The 22,003-nt window shown below is 38.8% G+C and overlaps 2 protein-coding genes across 9 annotated transcripts in view; both read right to left on the bottom strand.

The window, feature by feature from the left end:
* The window catches only part of LOC127448303 (telomere-associated protein RIF1-like), a 30,559-nt gene extending 16,197 nt beyond the window's left edge, over positions 1–14,362 (bottom strand). For all 8 annotated transcript variants that reach the window (XM_051710731.1, XM_051710734.1, XM_051710732.1 and 5 more), the window contains exons 1-23: positions 14,219–14,362; positions 13,351–13,472; positions 13,014–13,092; positions 12,701–12,797; positions 12,460–12,590; positions 12,255–12,346; positions 11,918–12,107; positions 11,731–11,823; positions 11,497–11,635; positions 10,788–10,939; positions 10,516–10,630; positions 10,139–10,315; positions 9,784–9,894; positions 9,466–9,528; positions 9,261–9,361; positions 1,926–2,012; positions 1,626–1,699; positions 1,172–1,352; positions 971–1,078; positions 741–890; positions 510–609; positions 157–424; positions 28–73 (exon numbers count right to left, since the gene is read on the bottom strand). In XM_051710731.1, the coding sequence (XP_051566691.1) occupies positions 28–73; positions 157–424; positions 510–609; positions 741–890; positions 971–1,078; positions 1,172–1,352; positions 1,626–1,699; positions 1,926–2,012; positions 9,261–9,361; positions 9,466–9,528; positions 9,784–9,894; positions 10,139–10,315; positions 10,516–10,630; positions 10,788–10,939; positions 11,497–11,635; positions 11,731–11,823; positions 11,918–12,107; positions 12,255–12,346; positions 12,460–12,590; positions 12,701–12,797; positions 13,014–13,092; positions 13,351–13,463 (2,667 nt within the window). In that variant the 5' untranslated portion in view covers positions 13,464–13,472; positions 14,219–14,362. The remainder of the gene's footprint in view (positions 1–27; positions 74–156; positions 425–509; positions 610–740; positions 891–970; positions 1,079–1,171; positions 1,353–1,625; positions 1,700–1,925; positions 2,013–9,260; positions 9,362–9,465; positions 9,529–9,783; positions 9,895–10,138; positions 10,316–10,515; positions 10,631–10,787; positions 10,940–11,496; positions 11,636–11,730; positions 11,824–11,917; positions 12,108–12,254; positions 12,347–12,459; positions 12,591–12,700; positions 12,798–13,013; positions 13,093–13,350; positions 13,473–14,218) is intronic.
* Positions 14,363–14,544: 182 nt separating this feature from the next.
* LOC127448312 (tumor necrosis factor-inducible gene 6 protein-like) lies at positions 14,545–20,486 on the bottom strand. The gene is made up of 6 exons (XM_051710752.1): positions 20,302–20,486; positions 19,269–19,406; positions 17,885–18,046; positions 16,056–16,284; positions 15,804–15,844; positions 14,545–15,495 (listed from the first exon to the last, which is right to left on the bottom strand). The coding sequence occupies exons 1-6, from the start codon at positions 20,423–20,425 to the stop codon at positions 15,374–15,376; spliced, it is 816 nt and encodes a 271-aa protein (XP_051566712.1). The 5' UTR covers positions 20,426–20,486; the 3' UTR covers positions 14,545–15,373.
* Positions 20,487–22,003: the final 1,517 nt, after the last annotated feature.

The following is a 22,003-nucleotide window of genomic DNA, read 5'->3' as shown; positions in this document are numbered from 1 at the left end:
CATCATCATGTCGGAGTACATTCTTACCTTGGCTCCTAGTAGTGCTGCACTGTGATTTGACTGTTCATCAAAACTTTTAATCAAAAGACACATACAGTGTTACACAAAAAACAAAAGAGATGTTCAATTTATGAAGAATGAGAAAGTTCTACACACCTGGAGAATTGTTCAAAAAAACATGCGAGTGGTTTGGTGATGGTTGAGAGCACTTCTTGTATGAATGTGGGCAGTGTGATGTTAGTAAAAAGAATTGACAAAATAGAGATCAACGTCAAGCAAAGCCCACTAGTGGGCTCTGCAGATGTTTCTGATAGGTCCAAAGCAAGAAATGCTTCGAGAGTCTGCATCAGGAGAGCATGGAAGGTCGAGAAATTCCCCAGGGCTTTGTTTCTTTTCCGTACCCAACTCAAGGGTGTGTGAGGAGCTATGGATTAACAAATGAATACATGGTGACGGTGCAATTGTAAAAATTTTGCAGCCTTTGACAACTCAAATGTGATTTGCCTTACATTTCATCTTCTGCTGGAACTGTGGGGTGTAAGGAGAGAAGTCCATACTCTCTGTGATGATCAGCAAGACATTAGCTATTGCATCTAACATAGAGAGACTCTATATATATATATAAAAAACAAAAACAAAAAAAACAAGGATGTGACAAACAGAATAAACACAATGCACCAATTATGTGCATAAGTTTATACATTTTCAAAATGTTAATCAAACAGTTGAAACTCCCATACTTTCAGAGCATCACCATAAAGAGAGGCAGAGATCTTGGCACACAGCTCTTCACAGCACACATTCTCCTCTGCGGTGGCTACCAAAGCCGAGCAGCGGGCAAAAGCCTTATAAAGCTTGGACCACATACTGATCATGGTCTTTTGGGTTGTCTAAGGAAATTAAGTTAAACAACAACATGAATTTAATGAAATATTTACATAATATGTCACAGAATAAATTGGGAATTTACTTGAGGTAGGGCTGAACTAGGCAACAGGTGAATGACTGGGAACATCAAGGCACTGTGAATGGCGCTGAAATTGTGCTCCAAAGCATCTCCTTGATTCACTTCATTGGTCTGTGTCGGAACAATTATTTCTCAGTATGAGATGAAACGGTCAGTACTGACCAAGTACTTTCTATAGCACAGAGGAGGATTTGAGTTTTGTACCTGAGTGATGGTGTCAGTCAGAGGGGTAACCACCATACTCCACATTCTCCAGAGCTGCTTCTTGTTCTTAACAGCCTCCACACTCCCACTAATTGCTCCTAAAACAGCTTCTCCAAAAGCCAGGGGGGATGTCGGTCCACAAAACCCACAACTTACAAGGATTTCCAGGCTTGTGAAAAATCTACCAAATAAAAACAAATCAAAAGTTGCCCCACCACAGCAATCAAACTATTTTAATGACGAAAAAAAAAAAATAATAATTTGATGCATCATTTATGTCCATAACACAAAAAAACACTCAGACTTAAGGTTATGGGATTGCTCATAATTTGAACAAACCCATAACCTTATGACATTTAAAGGCAGACCTATCCAGTACACAAATCTTCACTGAAGTTTTGGTTAAGATAATACAGCAAGTAAAACAGAGTGTGAAAACAGTCTTTATGCTCACCTCTCGTCTTCAAGAAATGATGAGAGCTGGCTACTGTTGTAGAAAAGCAGTATTAGAAAAAGTGCTGGTGTACCCTGGAAAAGATTTGGAAAATCTTATTATTTACAAATTCAGGATACTTTGGCATTTTTAAATTATAAGGATTAAGCATACTCTGTCAACATCAGTGAAAACAGTCAATTATAAACCAGATTTACCAAGGCTACTGATCCTATGACTTGCCTTTGCAGTAGTGATAACAGTGTAAACTCAAATCTCTAGGTGACTGAGTTAACTGTAAGAGGTAAATACAGAACTTACATTCAACACATCCATGTTTGCCACTTGATAGGCTGCAGAACCAAGCACTTTCGGAGGTATTCCCTTAACTGTGGCTTCCAACAAAAGCTGCAGAGTAGAAAGAATAAGCAAAGAAACAAAACGACAACCAACTTTGCATTTTTTCTTATTACAATTCCTAATCAGTAGAAATTTGCTATACACAAAAGGTGGCCAAACAGACAGAGAAAAAACTTGACAAGATATTTAAGAAATATATAACTTTGAGTCACGTGACGCAATGCGAGGTTCGGATGTGTGAGCGGCGAGCTCTGCGCACTTCGCTATTTTTAACACTATTATTGTCAAATCGGTGAGATTTGATACACCCTGTTCCATAACTGTTCTAGGAAGACAATGTCAAAGAATTAAAAATCCTCGGCTCTGGAGACATTAAAAGACACTTATGTGGACGCCATGCGAGGGTTGGACGTGTGAACAGCGAGCTCTGCACACTTTGCTAGTTTTTAATACTTATGTCATAAACCAGTGAGATTTGATACACCCTGATTCTTAACTGTTTTATGAAGACAATGTCAAAGAATTCAAAATCCTCAGGCTCTGGAGATATTAAGACACGTGCTCAAGCTGATACTAGGGACTCAATTTGGACGGTGCAGCGGGAGAAATTCAGTGGCAACTGGCGAGCATGTCTGCAATTCTGGCAAAAGTCGACGCAGACTTGGAGGATCTGGATGTAATACGTTGATCAATTACTTCCATGGATTTGGTTACAAGATTGATGGACGTCGAGAAATGGATCGATTATCTGGAGTCATCGGAGAGGCAATTAGCTGCTAACCCACTAGCGACCAGAACAGACTTGCAGCACGTTTGGGAAAAACTGGAGGATTTGGAGAATCTTAAAACAATGAAACAACGTCCGAATTGTTGGAATTCCTGAACATGAAGGCAGAGATATGGTGAAATTCCTAGATGAGCTCTTGACACAACAGGCCATAAGCTGGAAATTGAGCGAGCTCACAGGGCCCGGATTGGAGATCCACGGAGGGAGACAGGCCCCGATCAATTCTGGCCAAATTTCTGAGATCATCCAATAAAGATCTCGTGTTACACGAGGCGAGGAGTAAAGGAAAGCTTTCTTTTTTTTTTCTTTTTCCCCTTTCACCCAATTTGGAATGCCCAATTCCCAGTGCGCTTTTAAGTCCTCGTGGTCGCGTAGTGATTCACCTCAATCTGGGTGGCGGAGGATGAATCCCAGTTGCCTCCGCGTCTGAGACCATCAACCCGCACATCTTATCACGCGGCTTATTGAGTGCGTTGCCACGGAGACATAGCGCGTGTGGAGGCTACACGCCATCCACCGCGGCATCCGCGCTCAACACCACACGCCCCACCAAGAACAAACCACATTATAGCGACCACGAGGTTACCCCATGTGACTCTACCCTCCCTAGCAACCGTGCTCTGATGTTCCCAGCCAAACTGAGAATAGATACCAAGAATGGCCGTAGAGAATTTACATGCCCACAGCAAGCACTGTCCTTCATAAAAAGTAAGCCATTTGGTGTTTATCATGTTGCCGTTTAGTGGGCCTGTCTCACTGAAAATACACTCGACTGCCCAAGGAAACTGGGCACCTCCTTTGTTTCTTTTTGTGCTGGTTCCGCCCAGCAGATGGAGTTTGTTTTGTGTAATATAAATTCTTCGGGACAGCTTGTGGATAAATCTGCATGTTTTTGGTGCGTATGCCTCCTGTGGCATGGAGTTTGTTTTGTGGACCATCTCTTGCAGGACACTGGAGTGATTGGGTCTTTTGTTGCACTAATTTATCGGCCAAATGGGCCGGCTTACTGAACATTCGTTTGACTGCCCGAAAAACTTAACTTTAAATAATTATATATATATGTATATATAAAAGCAATATCACACAAGCAAGAGTGCGATATGGCCCTACATCAGCACTGCTGTGATTTGGCCGCAGGTCAAGTGCTGTAGGTAATCACAGCAGTGCTGATTTAGGGCCATACAGCATGATTGCGAATGTGATATTGCTTATATACAATACAATGAACAAGTACATTTTTAAAAATTAGGAAAAACTGAGTACAGTCATAAAAAACGTATTTGTGCATGGAACTACTTTCTTACGTGACGGATCAGAATCTGCCATTGCTGGTTCAAACCAAATGATGCGTCCAAGCCTTCATTAGTAATTCAAAAATGTCACTTCAGAAATGAGAAAGAGTGAGAGGGAGACGGAGTGTGTACGATCACCTGTTGCCACACCCAAGCAGAGATGCTGTCAGCTTTCTGAAGATCAGCTTTCTCAGTGGAAAAGTAGCCGTCCAAGCGGGGGTATTTTTCCCTATTTCGCGGTAGCCGGTGCGCAGGAGTCATTCACTATAGAAACCGCAATGTCCTCCATTTTAAAAAGAATGTCTCTCCAATGTGAAAAATCTCTGGTAAGAGGTAAGCGCCTTGAGTTCTGTAATTAATCAGTCTGTTGCATCTCTCAGCTGTGATGAGCCGTAATGCTGAAGTTGTTCGTTTAAAGCCATATAAAGCCATTTCCTAGCTTTAGAAGTGTAGTAGTAATAGGAGCGATCACGGAGCACTGTTGTATGTAAACACTGGCTGACGCAGATTCACTTCAGGTCACCTAACTGGCTCATATTACACACAAAAATGATCTTTTGCCACCACCTGCTGGCTAACATATTTAAAAAAAAACAAAAAAACAAAAACACATTTAAAAAGAGTAGCTCTTAACACATATGCACTGCTCTTACACTTTAGTTTAGAACAGCACAAACACAAGCGGAGTGAAACATACAGTGAAGCATCGGAGTGCTGATGGTGTGAGACCATCAGTGCTCATGGAACGTCTCTCGTCCAATCAGATTCGAGGACCAGAACTAACTGTTGTGTATGTATATATAATTATTTTTTTTTATTTTATTTTTTTGGGACAGTTATGTGGATGAATCTACACATTTTTTGGTGTTTATTCCGCATATTGGCTGGAGTTTGTTTTATAGACTATTTTTGCTGTGTAATTCTGTCTTACAAAATCTGTATAGAAGCACCGGATTTGAGCAATCCAATGGCAAAGTTGTCGCGGGGACTCTCGTAGGCATACATGGACTGTTTGAGTTTAGAGGCATGGACGGCGGTTGGCGGTGTCGCACGCGGGGTTAATGCGGACGTTTTTCTTTTTTCTGTTTGTTTGGTTCAGGGGGAGGTTTGGGGTTTGATTGTTACACTAATGTTGGAATGAAGTCTTTATAATATTGTTTTTGACACAATCTATTTTTTCTAATATGTCAAATGTTAATGAGTGTATTCTCTCTCTCCACGTGGAATGTGAAGCCGAGCCATGGGCTGCTCTCACTGCTACCATCGCAGCATCAGGACCCGCACCAGCCGACTTTGACAGCTTTTGAACTCTTGATCTCTAACGATCAATATACATCAGCACTGCACTTTATTAATCTTATTATCTCACACTGGACTGTCATAATTATCTCTTTTAACAACACACTGGCAACTGACTATCAACCGACAGCCTGTATGTCAATACAGTACAATACAACCTAATGTACATTTTATATATACACACTATTTTTTATTGTATAATGTATATTCTATATTGTGTGTATTGTATAATGTACATTGTATGTTATTATTTGTATGTTGTGTTGTAATTATGTGTATATTAGATTTTAAATTGTGTCGTGTAAATCTGAAGTTTATTGTAAACTGGTATGCGTCGCATCACTGTCACGACTGCTATGTTGCTCGGAACTGCACCCAAGAATTTCACACACTATTGCACTTGTGTATATGGTTGTGTGACAAAAGTGATTTGATTTGATTTTTGATTTGATGTGAATGGGTTGGGGCACCCCATAAAATGAGGGAAGGTTTCTTATGTTTAAGAAAATAAATAACATGATAGTGTTTCTTCAAGAAACGCATCTTTCCCTGCGGGAAGCTGGAAAATATGGGATAAGTACATTGATAAGTAAACATCTACAATTAAAATGTCTCAAACAGATTAAAGATCAATTAGGAAGAGTCATCATTGTTTCAGCAGAATTCAGGGGCAAACGTTGATTTTGACTAATATCTATGCACCTAATGCTGATGATCAGGGCTTTTTTATAGATCTTGAAGGGATGTTGCAAACAGCTGGCACCCCCATTATATAATATTGGGAGGAAACTTTAATCTATTGATGGACTCTGTCCTTGATCATAGTGAAGCAAAAGTGTGCAAGCCCTCTAGAGCAACACTGTTGCTTCACAGGATGTATAGACTTTTGAACCCATCTGGTAGTGACTATAAATTTATTTTCATCAGTCCATAAGATTTATTCTAGAAAAGTTTTTTTTTTTTTTTTTTTTACACATCTAAGTCCCTCATTTCATCTGTTGTTTATTGCTCAATTAGAAACACTTTAGTCTCAGATCACACCCTGGTGTGTTTAGAGGAGTTGCCACATACAGAGAAAAAGAAATACAGTTGGTGCTTTAATGTATACCTTTTGCAAAATCCTGAATTTCAACAAATGCTAAAGGCTGTAATCAATGTTTATATGGAGACCAACTGGTCCTCAGTATCCTCTGTGGGCGTGGCTTGGGAGGCACTTAAGGCAGTTCTTAGGGGCCGGATCATACAGTATGCCTCATACACAAAAAAAATCCAAAACACAAGAACTCATGGAATTGGAAGGGAATATTAAAAGTGCCGAATGTCCTCTAATGGCCTCAGAGAATTGAACCGACTGAAATACAGATATAATCCAGTTTTGTCACGGAAGGTGGAGTTTTGGCTTTTCAGGGCAAGACAGTCACATTTTAAGTCGGGGGACAAAGCAGGGAAGCTTTTGGCTAGATATATAAAACAGAGAGAGTCTTTTTCTACCATTCCCTCAGTGAATTCTGCTGGTGGTGAAATATTTACCTTGGCCATTGATATTAATAATGCTTTTAAAGAATTCTCTCTTGATCTCTATAGCACCATGTCTTCATCTACTGATGAGGATATTAGAAACTTTGGGGAACCATTAGAACTCCCTAAACTGACGACTGAGCAAAAACCTTCTCTTGATTCTGAGATAACCTACGAGGAGCTTGGCGAAGTAATTAAGGCCTTGCCTACAGGCAAGGCTCCGGGGCCAGGTGGCTTTGCCACTGAATTTGTTAGATCTTATGCCACAGAACTGGCTCCACTTTTACTAGAAGTTTATATGGAATCATTAAAGAACGGAAAGCATCCACCAATCATGATACAAGCCAGGATCAGTCCGATTCTTAAAAAAGGACAAAGATCCAAGTGAGTGTAAGAGTTACCGTCCAATTTCCCTGATCCAACTAGATGTTAAAATATTGTTAAAAACTTTGGCTAACTGATTAAGTTATGACATCTCTTATACATATTGATCAGGTGAGGTTTATTCGGGGCCGTAGCTCTTCTGATAACATTGGGCGTTTCATCAGTATCATGTGGTCACTTGCGAATGATCAGACTGCGGTCGCTGCCATCTCACTTGACGCCAAAAAAGGCATTTGATATGGTAGAATGGGATTATTTTAAGATTTTGGAAATACACGGGTTCGGGAATACTTTTATTGGATGGATTAAGTTACTTTATAGACACCTGGTAGCGGCAGTACAAACAATTGGATTCATTTCAGATTATTTTACTTTGGATAGGGGCACCCAGCAGGGCTGCCCTCTTTCCCCGTTATTGTTCAGTCTTGCCCTGGAGCCAATAGCAGCCGCAATAAGAAAGGAGGATGATTTTCCAGGGGTGGTGACGGGAGGTGTGGCGCATAAACTTTTGCTTTAAGCAGATGATATTTTATTATTCGTCTCCGACCCTACTAGATCTATACCTTGCCGCCACAGAATTATTCATTCCTTTTCTAAGTTCTCAGGATACAGAGTCAGTTGGTCTAAATCCAAAGCTTTGGCTATGACAGCGTACTGCCTGGTAACGGCTTTTCAGCCGGGCACCTTCCAGTGGCCCAAACAGGGCATTAAGTAATTGGGCATTTTATTCCCAGCAAATTTGTGATTTAGTTAGTCAGTTTTGACCCTTTAATAAAAAAGTTTGAGCAATGTGGGCTTCATTACATTTATCTATGATTGGGAAGGATAATGTTATTAAAATGAATTGTATTCCAAAATTCAACTACCTGCTACAATCTCTCCCTGCAGATGTCCCCCTCTCTTATTTCAAGCAATTTGATAGCATAGGGAAGTCCATCAATTGGAATGGTAAATGTCCTAGATTATATTTCAGTAATTGCATAGGCCAACTGACAAAGGTTGGCTAGGCCTACCCAAGAGATTGTTTTATTATTATGCATTCGGTCTCAGACATTTGGCTCATTGGTCGCTTCCACCTGAAAGAGCCCATCCCTGGTTTTGTATTGGCAAGAACTTCCTGTTCCCTATTTCACCATTGCAAAGCCTATCAAACTAATCGGAAAAGTTAAGTTACACCCCATTAAAAAATGTCAAGTCTGCATCTAGAGATACAAAGGTGCGCCTTAAACAATTCAAGATTTTACATCGATTCTATTGGACCCCCTCCAGATTGTATAGGCTTGGTCTTAAAGACACACCCACCTGCTGGCGATGCCAATCAGAAGATGGAGACACAACCCATGTTTTTTGGTGGTGTGTTAAGATCCAAGAATTTTGGTTGAAGGTTCAGAGTTTTATGTGTGAAGTATTGGGCACTCAAATTTCATTTTGCCCCAGACTCTGTATTTTAGGAGATGGGGCGGTCATCAATATAGGAGATAAACACATAAAAATTGGGTTCTAACCAGTCTCATGCTCGGCAGACAAATTATTTTAAGGGGATGGAAGTCGGCTGGAGCTCCCTCATTTCAAGAATGGTGCACGGAGATGGGGAAGGCTGGGGAGTTGGGATTCATTTGATGGGAAATGGGGCAGCTATTTGCCGTTTTTGGAGGGCTCTCGGGGAGGGGCAGTGGATTGAGAAGTTTAGTTTTAAATCTGTGTGATGATTATATTTTTATTTAGTTTTTTTTTGTGTGGGTGTGTGTATGTCAATAATCATTTGTGACCACAGGGATGTTGTTGAAGGTCAGGGTGGGGGATTGGGAGGTGTAATAGTGGGGTTAAATGTTGATTCTGTATATATGTTTTGCTTTTCTTTGTTATCATAGGAATCAATAAAAAATGTTAATCAGAGAGAAATTTATAACTTATCATTAAACTTATTCTGATAGAATATTTTATTAATTGGCAAGCCTGACCTCAGTTGGGTTAGGTAACACTATTTTACTATATAAAGCACTTAGTGTCACTTACCAGAGCACGCTCAGGAGGCAGAACAACTGAGGACAGGATGGACTGTAGAGCCTGTAGAAGAAAGGTGAGGACCTCTGAACCCTGCCGCTCCTTCTTATTACCTGTTGACGGGGAGGGGGGGCACTTTCTAAATTACTACAAATCAGTGTCCATGATAGCTCAAGTAATCCTTCACATTCATAGTGAGAAATTCTCCACCACCTACCAGCTTCTATTGTTGCACTGACAAAACCAATGAGGCTGCTCCAAACAAGATTGAGAAGTGCTTCTGTGGAGACAAGTACAAACTCCTATCAGGTTATGATGAACATGGACAAAAGTGTGGAAACAAGCACTGCCTACATCTTTCCCTTTCTGGTGGATCTTCAAGGTAACAAGTTTCTGTAACTGGTTCCTTTAGAATGACAGTCATTTGTGCAAGTAGTAGTTTTAAAATACAGACTTTTGTGACCAAGTTGAACAAAAAAAAAAACAAGACAAACACAGAGTTGGTTTCATGATTCTTGGCCCCTGTATTGAATACCTGGAGCATGTTTTCCCACAGCAATGAAGCCATCTCTGGCTGCTGAAATGAGGATAGAGGCATGTCTACTGAAGGATGAGGGGCTGGTAAGGAGTGGGTGAGTCAGGGGCTCTGAAAACAAACACAAAACACTGATATCTGCTAGTATTTGAAGGTCTATTCCTTGATGCCATTCCATTATCATAATTATATCAATGTAAAAAATTAAATAGTGAGATAATCCAACACATCCATCATAAATCCATTACCAATCATAAGTAATAACTTAAAAAGCCATTAGAATGTTTTAATTGTTTAAAAATTAAGGTGGGATACAATTTACAAATCTTGCACATGACTAAGTGTATATGTTTACCCAGACTGAGCTGAAGGTTTTCTTTGGCAGCAGTGCTTGTGACTTCTGGACCCAAGAGCCACTGCAGAAGCATCTCCAGCCCTAGTAGCTGAATGGAGCAATAGGACTGCACTGCTTGCGCACTGCTGTTCAGATTCATACGAGGAGTAGTGTTCGGAGTGCTACAAGATGGAATACCTGGCAAGCAGAAAGTCATAGTATCAAGTGCAGCAGCTATCAGACAACTGTAAGGCTGTCAAGATTTAAAAAAAAAGACATATCAAGGTGTATTAAGTAACTTTTAAATTAAAAAGAAAATCTGAGCTGTAATGTCATAGCATTACTTTTATAAGATGAGATGATGCAGAAGGCACTATTAGAGAGGAAATGAGCTGTACCTGATTTAGGTGTGTTAGGTGTACCATTACTTGGGTTAGGGGTTCTAGCGGGTGTAGCTGGGGACTGCAGTGGAGAATCAGTAGGAAGCGTGCTGTGCAGCAGCGGTATGCCAACCTTCGACAGTGCATAATGGATGGAATGGAAAGAGAAATATGTTGCTCCTTAGTAACCAGTAGCAACCATGGCCATACAAAGAGTATTTCTGTTACAACTGTCCCAGTCTGCCAGGACCAAAATCGTAAGCCACCTATCCGAGCACAATGAATTTTACCTGCTCAAAGTTAGCAGCCAGGTTGGGCCCAAGCTTGACCGTGAGATACCACCACACCTCCAGCTTAGTGAGCAAAAGAGCTTCAATCCTGACGTGGATGGAGCTGAGGGGCTGCATGAGAAGCTTCAGACGCTTGTTGCTGCACAGGATATCTGCTCAAGAACAAGAGTTTTCAATTATCAGTTAGCATATTTACATGCACGATAACCGATTATACTTTATAAGCTGACAATCTGTAAGGTCATGTAAATGTCTTTTATAAGAGTAAGCTCATAAGCATTTAAGAAAAAAAATAAAAAAAAAATAAATAAAAAAAATCGGCACACAGATTTTTGCCCATTACCCCTATAGTTCACTCTGCATGTCAACACCTTTACAGACGTTCTTACTGGCTTATCCAATGTGTGCAAATGTCAGAAGCAGACATTAATCCGATGATTGTAAAACTCACATAAACAGGGTTTTCTTGCATTGTCAGATGTTTCGAAAAAGCTGTTTTTAATAGTTAGTGTAGTGCTGTGCATGTAAAAACACTCAATGATGGTCTTAGAAAAGGTAGCATCTATTACGGTTAATGGATTAGCAATTTGTTTATAGAGATTGCTGAGATTTCAAATTATATTTCAGTTACCAAACACTGGAAGTAGGAAGGTATCCACCATCATCTATTAGTCCAAAGTACAAAGAAAAATATTTTTTAAAAACTTGCCTGGATTAAGGGCAAAGTTGTCAATAAGGCTCTTCCAAGCTATGAAGGCAATCTTCTTAATATTGGGAGAGGAGCTGCGGAAACCTAACTCCTCTAAATATAACAATGAGTTAATGAAAGCACCGCCTTTGTGGAGCAACTGAAAAGAGACAAAGATACTTTAATTACGATGGAAATCAAACAGCAAAGTTTGAAGAAACAGCAAGGTTTGAAGAACAGCCTTTTCCATCTTACCTTCCCCAGAAGCCTCACAAATAAGGGCCACAACTTCAGCATATTCATCTCATTTTTTGAAGCGAACAGTTTCTGCATTTCAGGGATGAGAGTCTAGAGGTGGCAGAGTAGTAGAGAGGCATTATGGTCATTTCCATTTCATATTCATACATGTGCTGCATAAAAACAATTGAGAGCCAACGCTTACAGAGGACATCATTGGCTCTACAATGGCTGCAACCTCCTGCTGTTTCTCCAGAAGAAGAGGCATGCCCAGCTCCAGGGCTGCTGCCGCACGAAAGCGCACTTTATGGGCCGAGTGAACCACCAGAGGAACAACCAGCTTGGCCCAGCACACGGCTCCAGCAGCCATCTGAGGGGGAGCCTGCTCCAACAATCTGAAATTCATCACAAAATCAGCATCACTTTCAACTGCAATTGTTTGCCTTTCCTACAGTATCTCAAGTAAGCAGAGCACTGCAAGCCTGTAGTGATTACATTAGTACCAAAAGAGAAAAATATGGAACACTGCAAACAAGGCAAACCTTATGATAACATTGAGCGACTCGTGATCAATGAGGATGGACTGTACTTCTCTGGTTTGCATGGCCTCCAGGCTCTTGAGAATCTCTGGGGCCTGACATGTAGAAATGTAAAATTCTTAACCACAAAATAATTACATTTAAACATTAATAATGTAAAAAATAATGTTGATTTAAAGTAGATCATGCATGCACACCAAACAAATACCTTTTTGGCCACCACCTCTGGAGGGAAATTCTGTTTTGAAATAACCCATAAAGCTCGAGTGCATGTAAATTTTTCTTTGGAATTTACCACAACATTACAAAGCGTAGAAAGTATCTCTTCTGAAACATTTGCTGCAGCAAGAGAGAGAGAGAAAAAAAAAAAAAAAGAGGATAATGGAAACTAATAACAATAATAAATGTACATGACTTCAAAAGTATTAAAACCATTTATTTTTGTGTACCTGGGATAACTGAAACAATGTGAGAGTGGAAGACACAGAAGCCCAGGGCCTGCAGTGCAGCTTGACACAGGTCCTCACTCTCACTGGAGATGTGAACCTGAAATAAAAAAAAAAAAGAATTGAACATCTGCAGGGCTGATACAATCTCCAAACCCACGGTTATCTGTGCCCTGCATAGTAGCCTTCTCAAAAGCTAAACTTTTGTTTATTTTTGTTTATGCATGTGCAAAAAAGCAATGCCAAATATTTAGTTTTGAACACAAATAAAGTGACAGTACATGAGTCTTTTCTTTCATAGTATAACCACTCTTACCAGAAGGACTTTACTGAGACGTGCAAAATGCTTTACAACTACAGGCAGAAACTGTTGTCCTTCCCCTCCATTGAGATGGCTGGGAGAAAGAAAGAGGAACAAAAGCCTGAAATGTAAATCTATTAACAATTTCAAGAAAATTATCTTTCAATTGCCATTTATATGCGGATGAACATTTGTTCAACTGTTTGATAAAATTTGAATCACCAAAATGTTAATGGCTAAAAAGAGCTTATGTGGATGTTGATAAGGGTCAAAGTAAGTGCAGTTTTACATGAGAATACCATCCATATGTTTAAATAAATTCTGCCAGACCAAACCGTAGGTAAATACTTACTTTGCTATGGTGATGTAGGCATCTGTCTGCTCTGACAGCCCGGCTGTAGCATCCTCCAGACACTCCAGAAGAGGAAGGAGGCTGGCACTGGATAAAGGCACTGCTGCCATCATCCTCACAACCTGCAGGACATACAAGCCCATTTAAAATTTAGCGTTAAGTGCATTTAGCGTTGCTTACAAATAATACAGGGTTATAATGCATTCGAATGTGTTTACACTGAACGATTTCAATTTTGGAGAGTACCAAATCAATCCTGTCCAGCGAGTTGTGCAACAGACAGTATTGCGATTAATTGTCGTCTATGGAAAGTTAAAAATCCACGAATAATCGTGTGAAGAGAGTATGGCAATTTTTTATTGGTGGTAAAGGTAAGGTGGAGAAAATCGAAGCAAGAACATCGCGTTCTCTCGCTACACAGAATGAAGCAGAATGAGATGCACGAGAGCTAACAAAGTGGCAAGGATGTTTTTAATACGTGTGATGTTTAATAGCTTAGCCAGGTGCACAAGAGGCTATTGACAATACATCATCCATTAAACTCGAGCAATTGTTGTATATCGGTTCTTAACAATACATATGCCATTTTTCACCGCGGTGGACATGTTTACAAAATATAGAATCCGTTTGCTGACTGCGTTGCATAAACATGTGCGTTGTATATACAACTCAAAAATTGTGGCCACTTCGTAACAACAAACGTGCGTTGAAATTAAAACGTGCAGTAAACGTCATGTATATTTCGAGTTTTAATCAATTTAATCCAAAAGATCCTTCCTCTACAAAGATTCCAGAGTTAGCGAGCTAGTTGCCCTCCTCATGTTACCAACCCAGCCCCCTGTTCAACAACAGGCATTACATTTCTCACCTCACGGCAGCAGACACTCTATCAAATGAAGGCGATATCATTAACACAAGCTCTATATTAGATTTTTTATTATTATTGCAGTGTTTATAAACGATAAACGTTGTGCTGTCTGTCCACTCCTCACACCCCGCGAAAATGCTGGCGCCAAACACGACGCGCTGTTAACGTCACCTTCAACCCCACGTAATCTCCGCCCACTTATAAATTATTCATTAAGTGAAAATGCCAACTTGGCCACAGCAAGAATGAATAGTGAATCAAATCAAGACACTTTGTGTTGTTTAAATGTGTGCAATATTTAATGTTTTATATAATATTTACACACCGTTCACCTATTTCTACAATCTTAAAAAAAAAGTACATTTGTTTGTAAATCTGAGCAACACTACATGGTGAGAACACCACACTCAAATGTGCTTGTTGAATAATTAATTTCAAACCCATAGGCATTAATGCCTCCCTTTGCTGCGATAACAGCTTTCACTCTTCTGAGAAGGCTTTTTCACTAGATGTTTGAACGTGGCTGCTGGGATTTGCACTCATTCAGACACAATAGCATCAGTGAGGTCAGGGGCCAAATTCAGAATGGTATATTTCTGCCACATGGCCAGGTACTGATATTTACTATTTATGCCATATAGCCAAGCACTGATGTTGGGTGAGGGAACCTGGCACGCAATCTCCTTTCCAATTTATCCCAAAGGTGTTCATGTAAGGTGTCTGGTCTTTGTGCTAGAAAGCATTTCTGCCAATCAATTTCTTCCAAACCAGACTCAGAAAATCTTTTCTTTATGGACCACACTTTTCGCACAGGGTCATTGTCTTGCTGATACAGAAAGGGCCCTCCCCAAACTATTGCCACAAAGCACTATGCCGTAGCATTCAGATTTATCTTCCCTGAAATACTTGGAATAGCTAAACCTGTTAATCAGAAGGGGGTATCCACATACGTTTAGCCATGTAGTGTGTAAGGCTTATCAGAGAAAGTTGGACATACAAGTGACTATAGTGTGTGATAAAGCTAACCATATAATATCAAACAATGAGAGAAATATAACTGATTATTGTTAGCTTTAATATTGCACTTTAGATGAAAAATTACAATAATAAAAATGACACAGTGGTAAAAAGTAGGTCTGGTGTATTAAACATCAGTCAAGAGAAGGTGTCAGCATGTTCATCATAGAGCAGGGACGAGTTCACAGCGATGTACTGCAGTTGAAACCCTCCAGCCACCACAGAGGAATCAGAGAGGAATTTCAGGGTCATGACGTTTCCTGAACAAGAGACAGTATAGAAACAGAGAAAGTCAGAGAAGAAGATTTTTCTTTTTATCACAATTATTATTTTGGGAACACTAAAGCCCTATGGTTTGAGTTAACAGCTTACATGTACCAGTTTCCATAAAGAAAAATTAATTTCCAAAAAAAATTAACATGTATCTTGATGTACTCACATTTGGTCTGAGTATTCATACTCTATTTAAAAACACACCTGGAGGTCCCCAAGCAAGAGAACCATGCCAGATTAATGTAGGCATGATAATTACCATATGATTAAAATTACAATGACTGTAGCAACATACCTGAACTTATTAAGTCTGCTGGAAGTTCATCCCCACAGTATCTAGTTAACACAGACACATTTATTCAGTTATTTTTAATCTAATTTTAAAATAATTTCAGCACTGTAAACTCCCAGTAGCAAGAAGCAGGGTCAATTGTGAGACACAAAAATTCGCAACAATCACACTAATGATGACCAATAACAACACAAAACAAAACGGAACAAAAAGCAAAGCAAAGCAAAATCAAACAAAACAATATTATGAACACACCTTCCAACAAATCCTGAAACATCATCGTAGCTGTCATAGATCTCCAAGTAATCACTGAGACAAGCTGTGTCCTCCTCAATGTCAAAGTCTAGGAAGTGAAGGCGGATCCTTTGGCCATAGCGTACACGAATGTGCCAGTAGCAAATCTGCTCATCCTGATAGCCCTCTGGATAACCAGGTGAATGGAAAACCTTCTGCTGATCTGTGTGCACTCCTCCACACTCTTTTGCTGTAAAGACAGTATAACAGGCGTACAAGATCTGTTCAACTTAACAAAGGCCTGATTATCTTACATTTTACTGTAAAGGCTATACAAAATCAAATAAAAATACAGTATAATGGCATATGAAATATCATTAATGTGCAGCAACAAAGTAACACAAGGCATAGGACTCACCCTCATGTTGTTCCAAACCCACATGGTTTTCTTCCTTCCATGAAACAAAAAAGGTTAGGCAGAATGTTAGCCTCACCATTTACTTTCATTGCATCTTTTTTTCCATACATTGAAAGTAAAAAGTGACTGAGGCTATAACTTCTCATTTTGTGTCCCACAGGTTTGGAACAACATAAGGGTGAGAACTAAATGATGACAGAATCTTTCTTTTTGGGCACACTATCTCTGTAAGTAAAACCATATGTCAGTTTGTTTGGTATTAAAGTTTGGTAACTTCAAATTCTGTATAAATGATGTAGCTGTAAAGAGTTTTCTCAAGAGATCTGGATGTACATAATGAGTTTTGTGATCTCATTGTTCATAAATCATGTCTCATCTCTTCATCTCTCTATGTGGAGATAAATACCAAACGTATAAATTAGAAAAGGCAGCCAAAGGGATATGAGCATTATGCTTACACAGACAATGACAAATCCACACTCATGACTGTGGTTTAAGCAAGTACTCAGTGACTCAGCCTTGCCCTGAATAAGTAGTGAAGTAATGTGAGTAGATTGGACAGAGATAATAATGAATATGTCATGTCATAATAAATGCTTGAAAGAGCATATTTTGTATTTATAAGTCATGTCTCTTATTTGAAAGGAAGAGATAAACAAAGATGTGTTTAAAAGTGTCAAAGACAGAATTTTTACTGGTCATCATTCTCAACCTAATGTAGCAATTTTCCCTGTTTAGATCACTGCTGACTCAAATTCCCCAAAACGGATAATGTCTTTTACTAGGTCTCAACACATTACAAATCAGGGAAAAAGAACCCATCATAAACTCAGATGGGTCCCTGGTAATGCATTACCAAGCTTAATTTAGATTTATCATGTGTTACACATTTTTCATTAGACTCTTCAATATTCACACAAATTAAGCAGAGCAAGCATAAAAGCATTTTATAATAAATGTATTATGTGGCATATATTTTTGTTCTCAGCTTGCTTCCTGTGTTGACAATTAGTTTAACATCCAGAGCATTTTTTTGTATCAGTTCAACTTGTATGAATAATTTTCTGTGCTGATGTTCACTGCCCTCTGTTTCTATCCATCTGTCATGACATGCCATGATATTTTTTTCCCAATGTTAAGTCATGGTTGTCTTTGTCCAGACCACAAGTTATCTCACCCTTATATTAAGAAACCAATGAATGTCTGAATTATGATTTAAAGTAATTTTCTTTAACGATGGAGATTTATATCTTGCTACCCACGGGTTCTGCGACTAACAGCTTTGTTTCACTCCGTCTGGACACCCTGGAGAGCTTTCAAGAAAAATCTATTAACCTATGTGTGACTTTGTCAAAATAAATTTGATTCCAAATCTCTCAGTGGATGACTAAAATCCACCCAGGATTGCCTAACTGCCATTTCTCAAACTCACCCTCAGGATTGTAGCAGTAGACATCCCACTTCTCGCTTTTGTTGAGCCGGTATCCGTAATCAATGATTCCAACCTTTCCGAAACCACAGTTGGCGCCAGCTTTAACAATAGGATAGCCCACACGTCCTTTGTCAAACCATCCAGCTGCACACACATGGAACCCTTTGGGAAAATGACAATTGTTGTAATATTGAAAACTGTTTTTGTGTAATTTATTGGTCAATTTTTGTGATTTTGGAATACTTTTATATTTTAAAACCAGTCATTTTACAAAAACATTCATTTTAAAATTTAGTATAATTTAATTTTATAAAATGGATAGTTCCAGTTCTGGATGCTAACTGGTCAATGGCCATGCATTGTTTGTGATAAAGCACAGCTGTGACCTCTCCACCATGATACTATTTGTATCACTGCGTTGCACATGTAGCTGACCTTTATTCTTGTTGTACTGCATTGTTAATTTACTGTTTATTTGTCAGGGTCTTAATATTCTAAAGGAAGAATTTTATTTAATGATTTTACTTTTTTCTTTTCAATAAAAGGTTTGTATTGTGCCTTAGTTCCTTCAGCCATGAGTATATTCACAATGTCTCCACATAACTAACTGCTTAAATAACTGATATGTTATAAATAATATATAATTATAAATTATATATATTATAATTATATCAATTATTATAAATAATATATTATATTTAAACAGCAGTTGATAATTCCTTTTTTCCATTGTTCATATTATTGTATTACATTTCCAGTATTTCACAAAGAGATAGAATATAAAATGTTCTCCACAAGAAAACTGGAAAGTTTAGAAATCTGTCTGTGAACTTTGGGGGGTATGAAGAATAAAAAACTTTTGTACTGTGAGAAACCAAGCGCACCATTTGAGGGCTGCAAATAGAAAGAAAAGAATAAGGAAGCAAAGTAGACCTCGTGCATAAAGTGCCATATGCCAGTCCTAACCACGAAATGATGCCATTACAAAACAGAGCCCATGCCTGGAACAAATCTACTTTTGCTGCAAACGAAAAGGAGTCATTTTTCAGGAAAACAGGTATTGCTATTCAGGCAACACCTAACACAGACTTTTATTACAGTTCAAACATAACACTAGTGGGAACCTTGTCTGGTTAATTACTTTGTGTCAGAATCTCTGTGAGATTTCTTTCTTTCAAACTTTTCAAACTTTCATTATCATTCTGCTTGCTGACTGTTTCAGGTGTGGTTTAAAATTTCTTCCTGCTGATGTTTATAGAATAAAGCCATTACAATATGATACAAGTAACAGAAATTGCTCAGCTTTCAACATTTATGCTGTAAGCCAGACCCTCCACTGCTGTTTCTATTGGCATCTGAGAAGAGCCAGAATTGTGATACAAACCAATTTGGCGAGCAGTCTCCAATTGATCATATGTGGCAAGATTTCCCCCCTCAAATTTGCACACAGCCTTGGCTTCATTATACGTCAGCTGATATCTTCCTTTGCGAGACTCACGGTGGTAAACTCCAGCTGCTTGCTCTGTAAAGAGAGAAGATGTGTCTCATTTAGTAACACTATCAGCTTAAAAGGACTCTGAGAGCAGCACTCATGTGGAGTTATCTAGGTCTGCTGAACATCTCAGAACATTGATTGTACCTGTCCGCAAAAATGACATCAGACCTAATATACGTAGGAAACCTATTACAGGAGGTAACAGCAAAATGTTTAGCAAAAGCTTGTAGACCTTGACCACGACAGATGCATTGTGCAAGACATCCTTTATCCAATGTACATCCAATGATAGTTGTTGTTGGTGAGATTGCTTAACCAGTAAAGTTTTTGCCTCTGTTTTGGCCCCTTTCAGCTTCTCAAGGAACATCATGCTGCTTTGCAGTTGTTTTTAAGCACGCATGCATAACCCTGAAGAAGTTGGACCGATGTTTTTACTGTGTTGGCCTCAAACAAAAAGGTATCATTAGTGAGTTCTACACACATCCCTTGGAAAACCCCTAAATGGGAGACTTTTTTTAATTTTTTTTTTAAGTGCTTTCATGGTGGGGTAACATAAGTAACTCAATAAGGTTATTTATTTAATAAGGCTTAAACCAAAACTATTCAAACAATGTCAAGAAATGCTTAAATATCTAATGGTACTTGAGCTTTCATGTGTCTTCCTGTTATTAAATCACTTCAAGTCTCTAGAGTCGTGTCTGTGAGTACCTTGGATCACCCTGAAAGTGTACTGAGTATGGAAAGTTGCACTACACCATAACAGAATGTAACTCTCATGCAGTGGGTTCTCGGCGAAATGTACACAAACACATTTGAAGAAAGAAAGAAAGAAAGAATTCACAAAACACAGTTACCATGAATCACTCTGAAACTACTAAAAACGATATGGATCATTGAAACATGGAACAATTTTAAGAAATACCGAGCCAGATGGAGTTGTGCAGTATTCCATTCTTGTAACCCCAAGCTTCAGTCTCCTCAACGACAAATACAACAGCGAACACAACGGTTAAAACGTGCATTTCCCTCATCCCTCTGTGGATCATACAGATGTTGGCGCTGCTGTCGCCACCGCTCGTAATGAACTAGTATTCGCAACATGAGCAAGCAGGTTAAATGGTCTTCCTGCCCACTGGCGGTGCACCCCGTTACGTGTGGTCTGACGTGAGTATACCGTTTGCGTAAAGGGTGGATTCGGGAAAGACCCATTTGTAGCTTGATATCCACTCTTATCGACAAAATACAACAAATGATAGGCTACCTGTGGACACCCTCGCTTTCCATATCTACGTTGATTACAATGGGAGCGTTCCGTTTGTTTTGAAGTGCAAGACATTTATAAGCAAACTGACTCGAAGAATCAAGCATAAAAAACAAAAGATTTTTTTTTTTTTTTAATTAATAACACATTTTGTGCGTAATGACAGCCTGTAGTGATGAAATCACTTAAACTCTAACCTCTAACTCTTTTTTTTTTTTTTTTTTTTACTGGAACATTCTCACTTCTCAAATGTCAAAAAATAAAATACAAAAATCTCGAAAATAAATCAACTGAAATTCTTTAATAAATTGTTTATCAAGTTTTGTATTGTTAGGCTATATCAACTCACTCTCATTTTCAAACTGACTGATTTGGTCTCTTTTCAAATTCTTGATTAAAATTGTTTTATTTACTTGTAAATAAAAACTCGTTAAACTCGTTTTAATTTATTTTCTTCAGCCTAGAGAGTCAAGAGTAACTGCTGACAGATTTTCAACAAATTAACATCTGTCTGCTGTGCTCGACTCTACGTAAATGTAAGAGGTGTTGAATAATCCGTTCTGTTTTCACAATCTTGCCTACAACTTTAAAACAGGTTTTTTCCCCCATTTGTTTTTCATGTCATACTCTACTTACAACACTGTCCACCTATGGGTTATTACAGGACAATTTCTCAACTGACAGGCCTACACACTCTGAAAGGAACAGGACACATCATAATAGGTGCCAAAGAAAAGTTCAACCCAGTATTTATGACATTTGTCTATTCTAATGGTGGGGTAAGTATAATCCATGATAATTTGGGCCCATATGTCTTACTTTGTCATGCAGGCTAATGGAGAAATAGCTCATCATTATTAGACCATTTCATTAGATCACTTCATCATAAACAAAATGCACATTACTTTTAACCTCCCTTACTTAATTACATCCAGATTTGCAGTTTACAGGGCTGGGATTTAGTAAATGCCTGTGAGTTGTAGCTATATGTTAAGAGTGGGCAGAATCAGGGTCAGAATTTAACCAGGGCATGGGGCAAAAATGCCCTGGTTGTGATTTTTTTATTTTATTTTTATTATTATATGTAATCTAACAAGTAATGTACTTCAAAATATTCTATTCTAGACTTATCTAGTTGTGGGTCTATAAATTTAGTGCTTCTGCAGATATTTGTATTGGCTATCTCAGAGGTTTTTTTTTAATATTTATTTATTTTTTAAGAACATGAAGACTCCACATCCAAAAACTCCAGATAAGAAAAAGTGATTACATCAAAACCTACAGTGATGGTAGACAGTAGAGAACTTTATAACCTAACGTAGGGATGGGTTAATACATTTTAGAATAGCAACATGTACTGTAG

The sequence above is a fragment of the Myxocyprinus asiaticus genome, chromosome 11, assembly GCF_019703515.2.
Source record: "Myxocyprinus asiaticus isolate MX2 ecotype Aquarium Trade chromosome 11, UBuf_Myxa_2, whole genome shotgun sequence".
Lineage (NCBI taxonomy): Eukaryota > Metazoa > Chordata > Actinopteri > Cypriniformes > Catostomidae > Myxocyprinus > Myxocyprinus asiaticus.
The sequence above is the reverse complement of the archived record's forward strand: the minus strand, read 5'-3'. Positions and strand labels throughout refer to the sequence as shown.